Source organism: Pelophylax lessonae (genome assembly GCF_965119305.1).
Source record: "Pelophylax lessonae genome assembly, chromosome: 1".
NCBI lineage: Eukaryota > Metazoa > Chordata > Amphibia > Anura > Ranidae > Pelophylax > Pelophylax lessonae.
Genome location: NC_138768.1, coordinates 78,669,925 through 78,687,381, shown reverse-complemented (window position 1 = coordinate 78,687,381; position 17,457 = coordinate 78,669,925). Strand labels below are relative to the sequence as shown.

Sequence of the window (17,457 nt, the reverse complement as noted above, 5' to 3'; positions counted from 1 at the left end):
GATTGGTTTTCGCAAAAGTTAATCGCAGCTACTAACTACGGGAAATGTCATTTTTTTTTTTTATTAACTAGTAATGGCGGCAATCTGCGATTTTTTTTTTTTTTTTGCGGGCCTGCGACATTGCAGCGGACAGATCGGACCCTTGACATTTTTTACACTTTTGGGGGTACCAGTGACATTACTACAGTAATCAGTGCTATACATGCACTGTTACTGTAAAATGACACTGGCAGGGAAGGGGTTAACTTTTATTGGTGATCAAGGGGTTATGCCTGGTGCTTACTAACGTGTGTGGGGGGAGGGGACAGTGTGACACAGGGATAGATCGCAGGTTCAGCTATGCTGAATCCTGCAATCTGTCACTGTTTGTCACTTAGGAGATCCGCCCGCTTTGTTTACACAAGCAGGCGGATCTCCAAACTCGATTCCCCGACGGTCGGGGAAGAGCAGCGGTGATCAACGCCGCTCCTCCCCTGGCCCGACTCCCGCTGTGACTGAATACCGCAGGAGCGAGCCTCCGGCGGCGCGCGCGCGCTGCCCATAAGGTCTACGTCGCTGGACGGAATCGAGCCACTTTGCCGCAGTACCAGCTCAGTGAGCGGTCTGCAAGTGGTTAAAGGGTAACTCCACTTTCACGGGGAAAACCAATAGCAAATAAAGAAAAAACAATATAAGTTTGTATACAATTGCGACACAAGTCATATTGTAATTGAATGTTATTAAAAAATGACCTTTCCTTTTCTATCTGCAGCCGTTGTAATTTTCTGAAAATTCAATGCAATATGGCTACCTGGAGGTAGACCACACCCCAGACACAATTTCCTGCTTGTGTGATTGGCTCACCAATTTTCCCAGAAGTCTGCTAAGATAAAAGTCAGATTTCTGGCATCCCCTGCAACCACCATGTCATTTTTGGTGAGATACTCCCAATAGGAACACGTTTAAAGGGATGCAGGCCCAGCAGATTTCCTCAGAGCCCTGCAGCTGCCACAGCTGATAGATAATTATGAAACCACTCCCATTAGACCCACTCAGCACAGAGGAACAAACAATGATTTCTTCAGAACAAAAAGGTAGAAACCTGCAACAAAGTTTGTTATAATCCTTGTAATGTATAGAGATCACCCAGAGGGGAATGTTATTTTCTCAACAAAAGTGGAGTTACGCTTTAAGCTGCTTTGTGTCACTTGTTAGCCATGATTAAAGAGGAGTTCCAGCCAGGAGAGGGAAAAAAAAAATAAAATACTTGTAGCTGCTCACTTTTAATGTAAGGACACCAACCAGGGATCCCACGATGTCGGCAACCGAAGCCAATCAATCCATCAGCTCCGGGTGTAGGCATCTTCACTAAGGGAAATTTCAGAATGGTCCCGCTCTCAGGAGCCCCGAGAAGAGGAAGATCTGGGCAGTTCAGTGCATAACCAAATGCACAGAGCAGACAAGTATAACATGTTTATTATTTTTATTGAAGAAAAACAAAACCAATACTTTACAATCATTTTAAGAGCCGGTTCACACTGGGGCGACTTGTCAGGCGACCTGGTCGCCTGACAAGTCGCCTGCCATAGATTAGCACAGGACCCGTTCTAATAGGAACGACACAAGTCGCTCCGACTTAGAAAAAGGGTTCTGTACTACTTTGGGGCGACCTGCATTGACTTCAATGATATGAAGTCCGTGTATGCCGCTCCGAGGTCGCGGTGTGCGACTTCACAGGTCGCCCCGGCAAGTCGGGTCGCCCCTATGTGAACCGGCTCTTAATCAACCCCAAAGTGTCAGCGTATTGGAAGCCTAAATCATAGAAAAAGCTGACAAACCTCATAGGGTGAGATTAGGTTAGCCTTTTTCAACCTGTGGAACCATGGAGATAATTTTCAGGTCTCGGAGAACCCCTGATAAAAATGATACCCACAGCTCTTGGTATATTACCATGATCAGCAAGTTGCGGAAGTTTTAAAAAAGCGTGGTTTATGTACCTAGAGTGTTTGACACCCAGGGCAGATCATTTTTAACAACGCCTGCTGTATATAACATTTTTTTTTTTTAAATTAAATAGTGGTTAATAAAAAAGAAATGCAAACAGTAAAACAACTCTGGTATTCCCTAACATAACGTGTAGAAATGAGCCCTTACATCGGTAATCAGCAGAATATTTCTCCCTACTGTTTGGTCAGTATAAGATCAATGCCCTGACTGAAAAATGCTGGATTAGAGTCAGTTAGGAAACTGTACTCTAATTTTAAGTGCTAGCTCTATGGGAAATCAAACCCTTTGCTGCCTTTTTATTTTTTAATTATTTGGGGGGTTTCTTTTTAGAGATGCACCGAAACATAATCGGCCGAAAATGGTGTTAACATTTTGCCAATAAGAGAAAAAGGTGTGGTAACTGCGCCAAAATGCACACGTGTCTGCGGCCAATTTACCATGCTTATTGTTTCTTTTTCATAGGTCATGCAACTCAAAAACCGCATTAAAAATGGAAGATGGGTGCGTTATTAATGCCTTCTCATTGCATTTCAACGGGGAGGTGTGTTTTGAAGCGTTTTTTTTAACTGACCAAAAATACAAAGAGGAGGATTTTTAGCACCACAACGGAAGTGCAATGGACCAGTGTGAAGACATACATAGAATTTGAATGGATACATTTTTCTTGAGCTTTTCTTGCACTAAAAAGGTGCCAATAATGGCCGACAAGTTCATATTAATTTAAGTTCATGATATTAATTGAAAACTCTTATACAATACATTTATATATAAAAAATAAATATTTTTTAAAAACTGTCATGTGTCATTTTTGGATTTCGGCCAAGTGCATCCTGGATTTTTGGTTTCAGCGCCAAAATTTTCATTTGGTGCACCTCTAATCTTTTTGTCTTTCATTCTATTTTTTGGTGAATTAAAGGTCAGCGGACACTTTAAGCCGCTGCCTGTTTAATTTTCATTTTTGTTGGCAGCGAGATGAAACATAAAAAGTTGTTAATACTGAATCTGAACTCATTCGGGCATACACCCTTCAGCTGAAACACCCTTCAGCTGCTCAGTGTAGACATGTACAAAAAAAGTGAGTAATCAGTGGGCGGAGCCTGCTGACTATACATTAAGCCTTCAGTCACTGACTGAGGTCAGAGGACATTCATTCAGGGCGGACATGTCAATGCCAATAGGTGTGTGAAGCCACTTTAGTAATGTTGACAGGTCGGCCAATAGAGTCCCTGCAGACTGTATGCATGTAAACAAAAGCAAAAACCTTTACATGCGTTCACCAAATAAAATATGGTTCCAAACTCAGTACCGTGGACACAGATTTTTCTATATGGATTCCTCCCACACTTCGAAGACATGCTGTTAGGTTAACTGTCTAAATTTGCCCTAGTATGTGTATGTATAAGTGAGTTAGGGACCTTAGATTGTAATCTCCTTGAGGGCAGAGACTGAGATGAATGTACAATATACACTGCTCAAAAAAATTAAAGGAACACTTTGAAAACACAGATCACAATGGGGAAAAAATCTCATGCTTGATATTTAGACTGATATGGACTGGGTAATGTGTTAGGATCTATACTGGTATGGACTGGGTAATGTGTTAGGATCTATACTGGTATGGACTGGGTAATGTGTTAGGATCTATACTGGTATGGACTGGGTAATGCGTTTGAAACAAAAGGATGCCACATCGTTTGATGGAAATGAAAATTATCACCCTGTAGACCTGGCAATTCTGGTGTTCAATGACAAATGCCAATCAAGCTCCACAGTGCCGGGCAGTGAGCACAGGGCCCACTAGAGGATGTCGGGCCATCAGGCCGCCTCCATGAAGTTTGTTTCTGATTGTTTGGTCAGAGACATCCAAACAAGTGGCCTGCTGGAGGTAATTTTTTAGGGCTCTGGCAGTGCTTATCCTGTTCCTCCTTGCACAAAGGAGCAAATACCAGTCCTGCTGAAGGGTTAAGGACCTTCTATGGCCCTGTCCAGTTCTCTTAAGAGTAACTGCCTGTCTCCTGGGATCTTCTCCATGCTCTTGAGACTGTGCTGGGAGACAGCAAACCTGTCAATGGCATGTATTGATGGGCCATCCTGAAGGAGTGCAACCTCTTTACAGGCCAGGTATCACCTCACGCTACCAGTAGGGACACTGACCCTAGCCAAATGCAAAAGGTGTGAAGAACAGTCAGAAAAGAGTAGGGGGGGAAAAAAGGTCAGTGGCCTCCACCTGTAAAACCATTCCTGTTTTGGAGGGCGTCTCATTGCTGCCCATCTAGTGCATCTATTAATTTCATGAACATCAAAGCAGCCGAAACCGATTAAAAAAACCCTCTGCTACTTACCTGACCAGATCAATATGCCAGGAGTTTAATTGACTTCATTCTATATTCTGAATAAAAAGTGTTCCTTTAATTTTTTTTTGAGCAGTGTAGATGGAAAAGTGCTGCATAAATTGATGGCACTATATAAGGCTCCATTCACACCAATGCATTTTTTTTCATGCTTTTTGCAAGAACGCAGGGCTTTTTTTTTTTTTTTTTTTTTTTATAAACGTGGGCTCCTATAGAACAAATTCACATCAGTTCATTTTTGTAAAAAGATAATAGAATCCGCGCTAAGGAATCAAAGGATATAGATAAGTACTAATAAGCTGCAGCCTCACTTAAACTATAGCCAAAAGACTATATAAATAGATGAGAATGGAAGTGATGGCGCTGCTTATGTTATAAAGTGTAATTAGGTAGATATACCTATGTAAACATATATCATCGGATGAATTGTATATAGAAAAGACTATAGAAAATAGCCACGAGGTGGCGAAGTGCAATGTGCAAAGATGTGCTGAGATAAATAAATATGTGTATATATACAATATGCAATAGTGATGAAAATAAATAATCAACAGAGTGAATATATAAACAACATTAAATAGATCAATCAATGAATAATATAAAATGACTCAAAAATCGCGATGATAAAAATTAGTAAAATAGTGCGGGAAAACCTTGACCAAACAGGGTAAATGTGCAAATATACAGGGGAGTATTATCCAAAGTGCACCAATAAGTGATAGTACTAATTAATATATAAAAAATATAAAAAATATAAGTTCGTGATCAGAAAATTGTGCAAAAGCAATAAATGTGCGGGAAACTTCTTTCCAAAGTGTGATGATCAGTCAATTCATATACTAGAATAAATCCATAAATAGGTGAGTATACCCAGTGAGATAGGTGGGCAGTGACTTACGGTGACCCCCAAGGTGGGTGACTGGTGAGCTGCAAAGTGGCTACTGATGAAAAACCTACTCACCAGATATACCCACCCCACACAGGGGTATAGAGTGGGTGCTGGAGATGTGCCTCGCTGGTCTTTACTCTGTGTAGTGGTTCCCTTCCTGGGGGAGAATGGTGTGGGGTCCGCGGGGTATCGCAGATATCCTAACGTGGGGTCCAGTACTAGGGTCCTGTTCCAATATGTCCGATGCTCCGTGGAGGGATCTAGTATGGCCACTCACAAGTATATGGATGGGAGGGTCATAGGAAGTGGAAAGACTCGATAGTGTGATATCGTAGGGGATATTTTATTCAGCAGTATACAATAAATGAATACTCACAATCGATCATATGGTAAACAGCGTGGCATTGGCGTCCCGGAACGCAATGTGTTCCAACTGAGAACCGGAAATGACGTGACGGCGCCGTCACGTCATTTCCGGTTCCGGTTTTCAGTTGGAACGCATTGCGTTCCGGGACGCCAATACCACGCTGTTTACCATATGATCGATTGTGAGTATTCATTTATTGTATACTGCTGAATAAAATATCCCCTACGATATCACACTATCGAGTCTTTCCACTTCCTATGACCCTCCCATCCATATACTTGTGAGTGGCCATACTAGATCCCTCCACGGAGCATCGGACATATTGGAACAGGACCCTAGTACTGGACCCCACGTTAGGATATCTGCGATACCCCGCGGACCCCACACCATTCTCCCCCAGGAAGGGAACCACTACACAGAGTAAAGACCAGCGAGGCACATCTCCAGTACCCACTCTATACCCCTGTGTGGGGTGGGTATATCTGGTGAGTAGGTTTTTCATCAGTAGCCACTTTGCAGCTCACCAGTCACCCACCTTGGGGGTCACCGTAAGTCACTGCCCACCTATCTCACTGGGTATACTCACCTATTTATGGATTTATTCTAGTATATGAATTGACTGATCATCACACTTTGGAAAGAAGTTTCCCGCACATTTATTGCTTTTGCACAATTTTCTGATCACGAACTTATATTTTTTATATATTAATTAGTACTATCACTTATTGGTGCACTTTGGATAATACTCCCCTGTATATTTGCACATTTACCCTGTTTGGTCAAGGTTTTCCTGCACTATTTTACTAATTTTTATCATCGCGATTTTTGAGTCATTTTATATTATTCATTGATTGATCTATTTAATGTTGTTTATATATTCACTCTGTTGATTATTTTCATCACTATTGCATATTGTATATATACACATATTTATCTCAGCACATCTTTGCACATTGCACTTCGCCACCTCGTGGCTATTTTCTATAGTCTTTTCTATATACAATTCATCCGATGATATATGTTTACATAGGTATATCTACCTAATTACACTTTATAACATAAGCAGCGCCATCACTTCCATTCTCATCCAGTTCATTTTTGTGCCTCTGCATGTTTGGAAAGGGTCAGAGACATTTTTTAAATGCAAAAAAGTGTTTTTTTTTTTTTTCTTTAGTTCAATAGACTTCGATGGAGAAGCTGCAGAAAAGCACGCGGTGCGTTTTTACCGCATTTTGAGTTTTTAAATTTGCCCAAAGACAAATTTACCCCCAAATAAAGCATAACAATGTGAAAACGCAAATCGAGGCAAAATTGCTGTACAAAAACCCTGCAGAAAGCAAAACAAAAAGCACTGCAGAAACGCTCAAAAGCAACATGCATAGATGTAAATCGAGCCTAAGTACCTGTAATTAATAAAAAGGTTTCTTTTTTTTTAAGCAACTGCAAATTACAGAGCTGTGTGCAGGGATTCATTGGATAGAATAGAACTGCGTTGAAATAAAAAAAGAAAGAAATGAATGAAATCTAAATTAAAGTAGTTTTTTTTTTTTTTTTTCATGATGGATAGTATCAAAACATTTTAACACAAACATAGGCCCTTATGACTGCCATTGTGGAGTCAGAAAAATTTCCTCATCAAGGAAAAAAGCTAACAAATTTGAAATGTGTAACATTTTAGAACCAGTACAGAGAGAATACAAGATCTAAAGTAGCCTCATAAAATGCAACGGTAATTCAGAAATATGAGGCTATTCTGCAATTCATTCAAAAGGCAAACATACTGCTTCGCTCATATAACAGAGCCAGAAAAGTGATGAATTACAATGCATACATCTTCATGTTGTACATTTTAAGACGCACAATTCACTTATGTCTTGCAAGCAAAGTGTTCAATTTAAGAATATAAAAGAAATCCATTCTATGCTTTTATGTAATTAAATAAGGAAAGCCCCAGCAGCATGCTTTGTCCTCACTGAATAGGACTATAAAAATGATTACATTATTGTGAAATGGAAATGGTTACTTCAGAAAGATATCGGACCGGCAGCTAATAAACCACTTGTGAAAGATGACAGCTGTTTTAGATGTGTCCGATAGAAGCTTAACACTCACAAAATATATTACTGAAGCACAATTTGCTGATCAATAAAGCGCTCACAAACTGGTGATACCTAGGGCAAGCTGTGCTATTTTTACTTCCCTCTTATCTAATCAGCGGATGAACTGGTTGTGTTTTTATTTTTATCAATGAAAATACCAGACAGTTATAACACGTGCTGCGTGGCTTCTGCTATATCGCCACCTTGTGGCAGTTATTATAATCAAAACACTACCAGAAGGAGGGAAAAAAAAATTGTTTTCATTTTGCTTAACCTCTTGTTGACTGCAGATATACTATGCTGCATTTTAGCATTAATTTACTTTTCTTTTCCACAGCTAGAATAAAAATTATCAAAACATTTATTTTACATGAAAATGCACCAAGATGCAAACAGAGTTTAGTGTTCTGATAAAAAAAGAATGGGAATGCATGGAAAACACATCTCAAACAATCATGTGCACTTTCCCATTTGGTCAGATTACAAATGCAGCTCAACCCGACACTTTGACATAGTAAAAGGCACTTGTGGAGCTGGTATACAACACAAAATCAAGAGTAGATGTCTGGGCACAGAAAGTAAATCAGTTTACTATTTATCCATAACCTTCCTGTCCACTACTGTGTGCCACATCTACTTAACATAGCAAAAGTTTTGTCTGCTGTTAGAAAAACAGCAAAAGTTTATAAAACCACTTGGAAAAATAATAGTCTACTTACTGAACAATTTCAACCGTTCTGGTGTAGCTGGCAGACAAGCTGAAAATAGGTTTACCTATCCTTAAAAACTGCCATGGAGAGGTAATAAACAATCAAAGATCTGGGGCTTTCCAGCCATAGATACCTTATTAGTTACATGAAAACAAGTGAAGTGGATTACATTTTTGCAGAAACCACACAAGAGACAATTACAGAATATCAACACTGACCCTGAGCGGAACAGAGGAAGAATTACAAAAAGCTTAGGCTCCATTCACACCTAGGCGTTCTGGATCACGGAACATCTTTTGAACATCAGCAGAGAGATTCCCACTGAGCATGCGGATTCTGCTTAGCGTAGGCGCCCGTGTGAAAGGGGCCTAAGGTGGCATGTTACTCTTGGTCACTGGATCTCCTATCGCCCCAACTTTGCTGCACTGTTTAAATTGAAGATCGGTTATTTTCGTCTTTGAAAATAAAGCTTTGTTAAAAAAAAAAAAAACTGGCTCCTAACTTTAGCTGGCTCCTAGATGCCAAACAAATTTGTCAAGCCCTGTTTTAAAATATTTTTATGCAGCACAGCTGGCCCAGCTCATTAGATCTCACTCTCAGAAAGCGTTGCCCTTGTGGCTACGGATGGAATCTGAGTCCGCTGGGGCATGCCCGCTTTCTCATATGCTGTGGCTACCCTTCCAGGTCCCGCCCAGCTATCATGTGTCCTTCGCTCTCTTTCTCCCTGGGACTATGGGGAACAGGCTCTCCAGGGCTTTTCAATTTGCGTCCCCCCCCCCCCCCCCCACAGGCCATTGGCCCCTTTGTTTGGAAACCCTGACTTCGCCCCGGGCCTTGAGCGTTCTCGTGGTGGACAAACAAGGGTCTACTACGAATAGCGGATGTTTGTGACCACAGGGGTCTCTTTACTAAACGGGTCTTGATGGAAAAGTTGCAGATGCCAGAGTCTGAATGCTATCGCTATGCTCAACTTGCACACTACGCCAAGGCTCTGCAGCAGGGGTCTGACCTGGTCTGTAGAACTCGCATGGAATTTCTATGTGAGCAGTATGACAAATTAAGGGGCCACATATCTCAAATTTATACAATCCTGACATCCTCTGATTCCAATAAGCTTGGTTACATGGAGGCTTGGGAGGGGGACCTGCTGGAGGAAATTGATTTGGCGGAGTGGCATGCACTAGCTGCCTCTAAGTCCATTATCAACACGTCAATTATTGAGGCAAATTCTAAGGTTCTCTTGCGGTGGTATATGGTTCCTATGAGAGTGGAGGCTTATGTCCCGGGGGCTTCTCCGCTATGCTACAGAGGCTGCGGCCAATGAGGTACGGCCTTTCACGTGTGGTGGGCTTGCCCGAATGTGAGGCGTTATTGGATACGAATATATAATCTTATTTATTCTCTGACCAACGTGAACCTACGGAAGTCCCCGCGACAGGCGCTGCTGGGAGAGGCGGTATCGGACGCCCCCAGGGGAGCTAAATTCCTTATACGATTTATTTTTACAGCAACAAGGATAGTGATAGCACGGTCCTGGCGTTTGGCAACTATACCTCTTGAAATGTTTAGAGCAAAACTGACTTGGGCTGATGATTAATGAATGATTATCGGCAGTGTTGAATGACAGGGTGAAGCTGTTTCAGAAGGTTTGGCACCCATGGCTGCGATATTTGGAGGGAGACCCCCGGACCGACTTGGGTTGATTGGAGCCCCTTGGGCCATCGTGGTCCCTCTAGGGTGGGTTCGAGGGAGGCCGAGCACTTCCTTAGGGATGGCCACCTCGTTATGACAGCTGGAATTCAATGCGCTGATTCTGTGTCCCCTTCCTTACCCCTCTTTCCTCTTCCCCTTTTCTTCTCTCTCTTTCCTTTCCATTTCTCTTCCTTCTCTTCCCCCTCAAGGTACTAGTTTATAGGTCTCTCCATGGAGAAGACGTTTCATGTCACTTCTTACACTTCTTGTGAAGAAGCTACATATCCCACAATCCCTGGGTATCTTAAGCCGGCCATATATGGATTGAAATAAGTCTAGTTCAGCAGGGGCCGGGCAAATTACCATCCTTGTATAGGCAAGCTGGTTGTACAGAAGCCGATCTACCTCTGTACAACCAGCCTGTTGTCTATAGCTGGCAATGCTGATTAGTGTTATGATGGTTGTGAAGTCCTCCCGCTGTCAAATTATATTAGATCAGCAGGGTGGATTCCCCCATCCACATTGAATGTGTAGATGGGGGAATCAAATCATTTTTTTCTCTTGAACCTGCTAGTTGAAAAAAAGAAAAAAAAAAAGAAAAAAAAACTGCTCTATGGGCTGCTTTAGTCTAGTTCTCTGCAGGTGAGAGATAAACAGTAATTAGATCTGACAGACACAGAGATCGCCATGCAGTCTTTCATCACATTAGCACTACCATATTTGTGGGGCAACAGAGGAAATGACGAGACATGGATTGGATGCTGTCTGACCCAGCAGAAGTAGTTTCCTGTCCCTTCAGCAAACGGGGATAAGCTAGGTGAATGAATACATGGACAGAGGGGAATCAGTCATGACACTACAAACTGAAGCTACAACATTTGAGACCATCAATACAAGCTAAGACAAACACATGACATAGGGCAGCGGTCTTCAAACTATGGCCCTCCAGCCGTTCAGAAACTACAATTCCCATCATGCCTAGTCATGTCTGTGAATGTCAGGGTTTTACAATGCCTCATGGGATATGTAGTTCCGCAACAGCTGGAGGGCCGTAGTTTGAGGACCCCTGACATAGGGAATATAACCACATTAATATCCAATTAAAACTTTAAAAAAAAAAAAAAAACATTTGAAAGTGTACAATGCTTTTAAACCTATAGGCCTCCATAAAAGGCCTAAGAACTTAGAAGCAAAAACAGTAACATGGTTTTGACCCAGGTTAATGAATTCTGCACATTGTTCCACTTGTGCAAAATGTGGTATAAACATTCAGAATACCAAGATATTTCATGGTGCAAATATGTTCGGTTTATCCACATGTGTGGTGAGAGGAGTGACAGGTGTTTTAAATATAGCTGCCTGTATATAAAAAAGCTAGGACTGTACACGGGTAACTGCACATTAGAGTGCCTTATTCTGTACAGTACAGGAATGGATGAGCTGCCCTGGACGCAAACTGTCTACCATACTTTAAGTCATTGACATAGAACAAACATGCTGATTAGAATCTCAGAATGGTTACTCTGCATACCTGTTCCAGATCTGTGCCTCAAACTACAATAGGCTCTGGACAGCCAAGCAATAAGCATTTTCAACAGGTTTAGAAAATGTAATCCTCCATACACTCTCAGTACATATTTCCAGTAAACTTCCTTTTACTTAAAATAATGGATTACGAAAAAATACGTAGTAAGTAAACTACTAATCATATTTGATTAGTTTTCACCTTTGTTGTGAAGATAAGGAGAGGAGAAAAGAAACTGCCCAAAGCAACCCTAAAAACAGAATTTTCAGACTATATCATTTCAACCTTTTTTTAAAACAAATCTTTGTAAACCAATAGAGAGACTGTGATGCACGTTCTAATGCATCCTACAGCAGGCCCCTATAGTATTCACCAGTGCAGAATACATTACAGCATTTTTTTTCAGAGGTAGCAAATAGGTTTGTTGTATATAAGTGTACAAATATTACATTTCTTGATGTTCATAGCAAATAGTTTACCATTGTCATGTTTACAGTCCTGACTGACAAATTACAAAGTCATAAAGTAGATGCCAACCAATTAGAAATATGACCCTCAGAACATACATCAAGCTACAGAATCCAGCAGCCGACCGGCCCATCTGGGACCCGGAAAGCACCTTTACAGAGCTGAAAAGAAAAAAAAAATCTTCCAACATAAAAAAAAAAAAAAGTGTTAAGTAACCGAGAATTTACCAGGTTAGTTTGAAGCAGCATTATACATTTTTGACAAAGGAACAACACCATGAGGTGAACACAGTTCAGCCATATGTGTACTATTGCAACATAACTTGAGATTCACAAAATACATCAATATTTCTACATGCTTCCATGCTTCAATGCAGAGAAAATTAAAAACGAGTGCTCAGAGTACACATTTGCACTAAAATAAATACTTAAGCACCTGAAAACCTGTAATCTGTAAACTTTAATGTTTTTGAAAAGGTCAAAGGCTAGCCCAGCACCTTCATATTCGAGGCAGTATGGGTAGACAGCCTACACTACAAATACTGAAGATCCCAGAAAATGGTGACAAGTTTTTGGGAGTCTGCAGCACCTACCAAGTTTTGATTAATCAAAGCTATGCAAACCAACATTTATATATGATGGAACAAAATCTACATGTAGAAATTTTCTCAACACCATTAAAATCGACATTAAATCCCAAACCAGAAATGTAACACATAACTGCTTACCAATCATTAGATAGATTGGTTATATTAGTATTTTTTTTTTGGCTCCCCCCCCAGTGATGTGGCCAGTAATACACCTTCTGTATTATACAGACACCACTCTGGATGAAGGAGCACAGGGGACACAGATCTGAACAGCAGCATTGCTAGTTTGGTTGGGAGCAGAAGCAGCTGTGACAGTTATCATTCATGGCATGCCATAAATATAACGGTTTTGGGAAACCATTAAATCAATGGGTTTAGTTCTACTTTAACCCCTTCGCTGCTGCAAAAGTAGCCATCATGTTGGCAGCACAACCGGCATGTAAACAAATTTCCAGCCACTATAGAAGCTAGAATTTGCATTTTTACTCTGGGCTTTGTAGTATAAGTGATTTGGGCCAATCTATTTGAATGCAAGGTTTCCTCTGCTTGCAGACATTGAGATAAGGACAGATGATGTCACAATCTTCACTTCAGTCAAACAGATGCCACCTTGCATTCAGTGATAAAAGTACAAGGCGAGAAGGGCAGAGATGCGCGTAACCCAACCCCCTTTAAAGTGATATTAAACCTTTTTTCTTTTATTATTAAAACCAAAAATTAACAATTTAAAAAAACAAAGCCAATGTCCTTGTACTCACACAAAGTAGCACAATTAAACAAGAAACATTCCTAGAACAATTAAGGCAATATAGGAAGCTCAGCTCCTAAGAGTCTGAAAAAAACATCAACGTACTGAAAAATTTAAGAAATTTCTTAAATTACCTTTGCTGGATTTCGATGGCTTGTTTTTGTTTGACTTCAATGAACCCTTGGATTTGTCCTCTCGTTCTTTAATTAGTTTTTGTACCTCATCCAATGACAGCTTTTGAAGAACCACAACAGGCTTAGCACCTTTATTAATCTCTTCCACAAAGCCCGCTTTATCCCCCTGGTTTTTCTGTTCCCCTTTTAATTCTGATCGCTTGGACTCCTGGGTAACATTTCCATCCTTATCCCGTTTGAGTTTTGGAATGACAAAGTTTTTCAGAGAACCCTGATTCCCACCCAACAAATAACTTGGGAACCCAGCCTTGTTGTCACCATGGGCCTTATTGCCATCTACCTTACTTGTTTTACCATCGGTCCTTTTCTCATCTTTACTATCTTTACTATCTTTACTAGAGGGCGATCTCAATGCAGGCTTATCAGATTTAGGTTTGTTTGTATCTGGTTTGTCAGATTTAACCCGTGGGCTTCCCGATCTTGACTTCTGCTCTCCAGAAGAAAGTCTGTCCCTTGATTCATCTGAATCATGACGATGCTTTCTTTCACTTTTATCCGTTTTTGAAGGATCAGGTTTATTCCCATGCTTTGTATCCTGTTCATTTTTATTGAAAGATCTTAGCGACTCAGGCTTCCTAACTTTTGAAGAATCCCCCTTCTCATCAGATTTTTGTTTTGGATTCTCAGAATCTCGCTTTGAAGACTCATGGCCTGGCCTTCCGTCTACTCTTGACTTTGTCCCATCAGATCGACCTTCAGATTTCACCCTGGGAGAATCGGGCTTAGAATCTGTTTTATGCTTGGATGAATCGGACTTCTTGTCGGAAGAAAGCCTGAGGGAGTCTCTCCTGTTATCATGTTTGTGTTTTGGGGTCTCTGAGCGCCCTTCACTCCGCTGTCTAGTCAAGACATGGCGCTCATCACTTTTTCTGTGACTCTCTTGTCGGCTCTCACTCTGTCGTCGTGGTGTTTCAGGCTTGCCATCGTTCTTTTGCTTAGGTGTTTCAGGTCGACTTTCACTTTTATGTTTGGGAGTCTCTGGGCGCCCATCAGTCTTTTGTTTAGGATTATCAGTGCGTCCATCAGTCCTTCCATCACTTTTCTGTTTAGGTTGTTCAGACTTGCTCTCACTCTTTTGCTTTGCTTGTTCTTGTTTACTCTCACTCTTTTGTCTTGGCGTCTCTGGCTTTCCCTCAGTTTTTTGCTTAGGAGTGTCAGACTTTCCTTCGCTACGCAGCTTTGGGGTACTTGGAGTCGGTTTCTCTTCTGGTTTCTTCTCATCTTCAATCGTCTCATTGCAGCTTTCATTTTGCTTAACCTCCTCCTCCTGGTCGCATGGTTTGGATTCTTTAGTAATGTCACCATTGTTTGCCTCCGTTTTTACATCCTCGCTTACACACTCTGCTGCTTTACTCTCTACCTGCTCCTCGTTCTGTTTACATATTTCAGGTTTGGCCTCCTCACTTTTGCCATCTTCACAAATAATCTCCTCCGTGCTCTCAGGAGGCTCGGCTTTGATGTCACATGGTTTACTTTCTCCCCGTAATTCCTCCTGCACAGCTTCGCTGGAATGCACAGGTGTGCTCTTGACGGGCTTCTCAGTAGACTCAGTTTCAGACTCTGACTTCTTTTTAGGTGTCTCCGGATGGTTTTCTGGGACATTTTTTATAACTCCAGTAGGGTCCTCTGGTACGGCAGGAACAAATCCATCATTAACACATTTTGCTTCTTCGGGCTTCTTTACAAAGTCTGAATCCTGAGTTACATTTGCCTGAGAGTCCCCTCTGCCAGTGTGCAGAAGATCAATGCTAACCATTAAAGCTGGCCGTGACCCATTTCCTGCCACGCTTGCCTCCTGGGAAGCTGGTTTGTTTCCTCCAGTAGCACCTCCAGCTTCTAATGGGTAGGAATCTTGTTTCCTCTTTTTTAAGGGTTTATCTAAAATTGGAGAGAGAGAAGATCACATGAGTACGTAGAACTATACAAAAGTTATAATGCATTAATAGAACCTGGACAATAACTTTTTTAAATTGAAACGTCAACACAATATATAATGTTATCAATCTATAAAGTCACAAAGAAAGTTAGGACAGGAATTACAGAAAATTGGGTATAAGGCACTACATACAAATATATGGCTTCTGGCAACCCAAGAGGTCAAGTTGCCAATCCACTAAATCTGTCTGGTTTCTATAATGGAGTCCCTAACCCCGAACAAACAAAAAGCAAACAAGTCAGGAGCAGGAAAAAAAAATACTTATTTCTATACTTTGTATGGGCAAGTAGTTCAGAACATATTAAAACGGTTGCATAAGCCAGGCAAATCGCTTTTTCCTAAAAGGAGCTTCGTAATGGCAGCTCACTTATTTCTTCGCAATATTTTATAGACGATTTGATATATTTAACAATAGTAAGGGCCAAAAGTGTCAAAATCAGTAGTCATGAAAAGGGTTGATTTGGCAAATTTAAGCTGGCATGCATATTTTTTTACATTTTTTTCATTGGCTTGGTCTGGTCTATAAAAAGCAGTCACTTGCAGAAAGAGAAACTAAAACAAATATTTGACATTTGTATTTCATCCTTAGTTAGATTGATTGCTGGTGATAAGCCACACTTAACTGGAGAAAACATCTGAGTTTACAACCACTTTAATATTTTGAACATAATCACTGTTTAATAACATTATCGAAATGTGTGCAACATCATATCTGCTGCATAGTTTTAGGTATACCCTAGAATTTATAAGCTTATTAGGATGCACTGAAATACATTTCACTTGTGGTCTTTGATTTGGATATACTGTAATTTCAGCTAAAACATGGGTGGCCAACGGTGGCCTGCAGGGCCCTCCGATTTGGCTCGCGACCTCTTGCTCTGGGATGTCGGGTCGGAATGCCCAGATCACGGGTTGTCAACCCGCCATCCAAACGATGTGTTGTAGATGGAGCTGGCGATAGAGGAAGCAAATGGCTGCAGAGGAAGCAGAGCCACATACACCACTGCTTCCTCTATAGAGCAGACTCCTGTCCCATGCAGAGTTATACCAAACGCACTCCATCTGGGACAGCAACACTACAGCCGGCGATGCCTGCAGATCAGAAAGTGGAGGAATAAATTAAGAGTCAGGTGGAGGAATAAATTAAGAGTCAGCGTATAGATCATTCCCTGTTAGGCAATGGACATAATATCAATGTTATCAGTTTTGCAATAGATATTAATCTGCTTTTAAACGTATCCACAGGTGCAGCTACGGGTTAGCTGCACTTAGCCATAGACGTCTATAATATTCTGCGGGTTTGGTGAACTTTTTGAAAGTACACCAAATGTCCTGAATGCAGCAGTTTTGGTGTGCTTTCATGAAGTGCACCACACCTGCAAGATATAATAGAAGTCTACGGCAAAGGTGCACTGTGCTTCACCCCCCCTGCTTTTAGGGGTCATACCCACCAGGAGGTGCAGGAAACCGCTGTGAAGGGAGCAGTGAAATCCAATGTTTCATTTATCTTTGCCTAACGCGGCAGGATGTGATGCAATGTACTGAATCGCAACATCCTTAGCTGGGGGGAAAAAAAAAACGTAGAGTGTGTCGCATTTTTCAGTTCACACCACAGTAGTGAAAGGTGTGAATTGAATTCACAGGGCCAAAGACAAATTGTTTTGTCTAGACAAGGCTGTGCAGCTCAGTGTATATAGTGTCAATTGGGCCCTTAAATTCCTGTGCTAAATAAACCTGCAAGCTTCTTTTTTGTGTTTCAACCACAAATTCTGCAATAATATTAGTGACAATAAATGCAGCCAATCACACACATCCCCATATATACACATAATTACGGTATAATGCAGAAAGGTGCAACCAGGGTCACATTGTGTGAAATGCTGATGAAAGCCAAAAATGGACA

General features: G+C 41.1%; 1 protein-coding gene across 1 annotated transcript in view; it reads right to left on the bottom strand.

The window, feature by feature from the left end:
• Positions 1 to 17,457, bottom strand: part of NIPBL (NIPBL cohesin loading factor) — a 287,177-nt gene that overhangs the window by 160,938 nt on the left and 108,782 nt on the right. Inside the window, exon 10 of the mRNA XM_082258716.1 lies at positions 13,559 to 15,496. Coding sequence (XP_082114842.1) covers positions 13,559 to 15,496 — 1,938 coding nt within the window. The remainder of the gene's footprint in view (positions 1 to 13,558; positions 15,497 to 17,457) is intronic.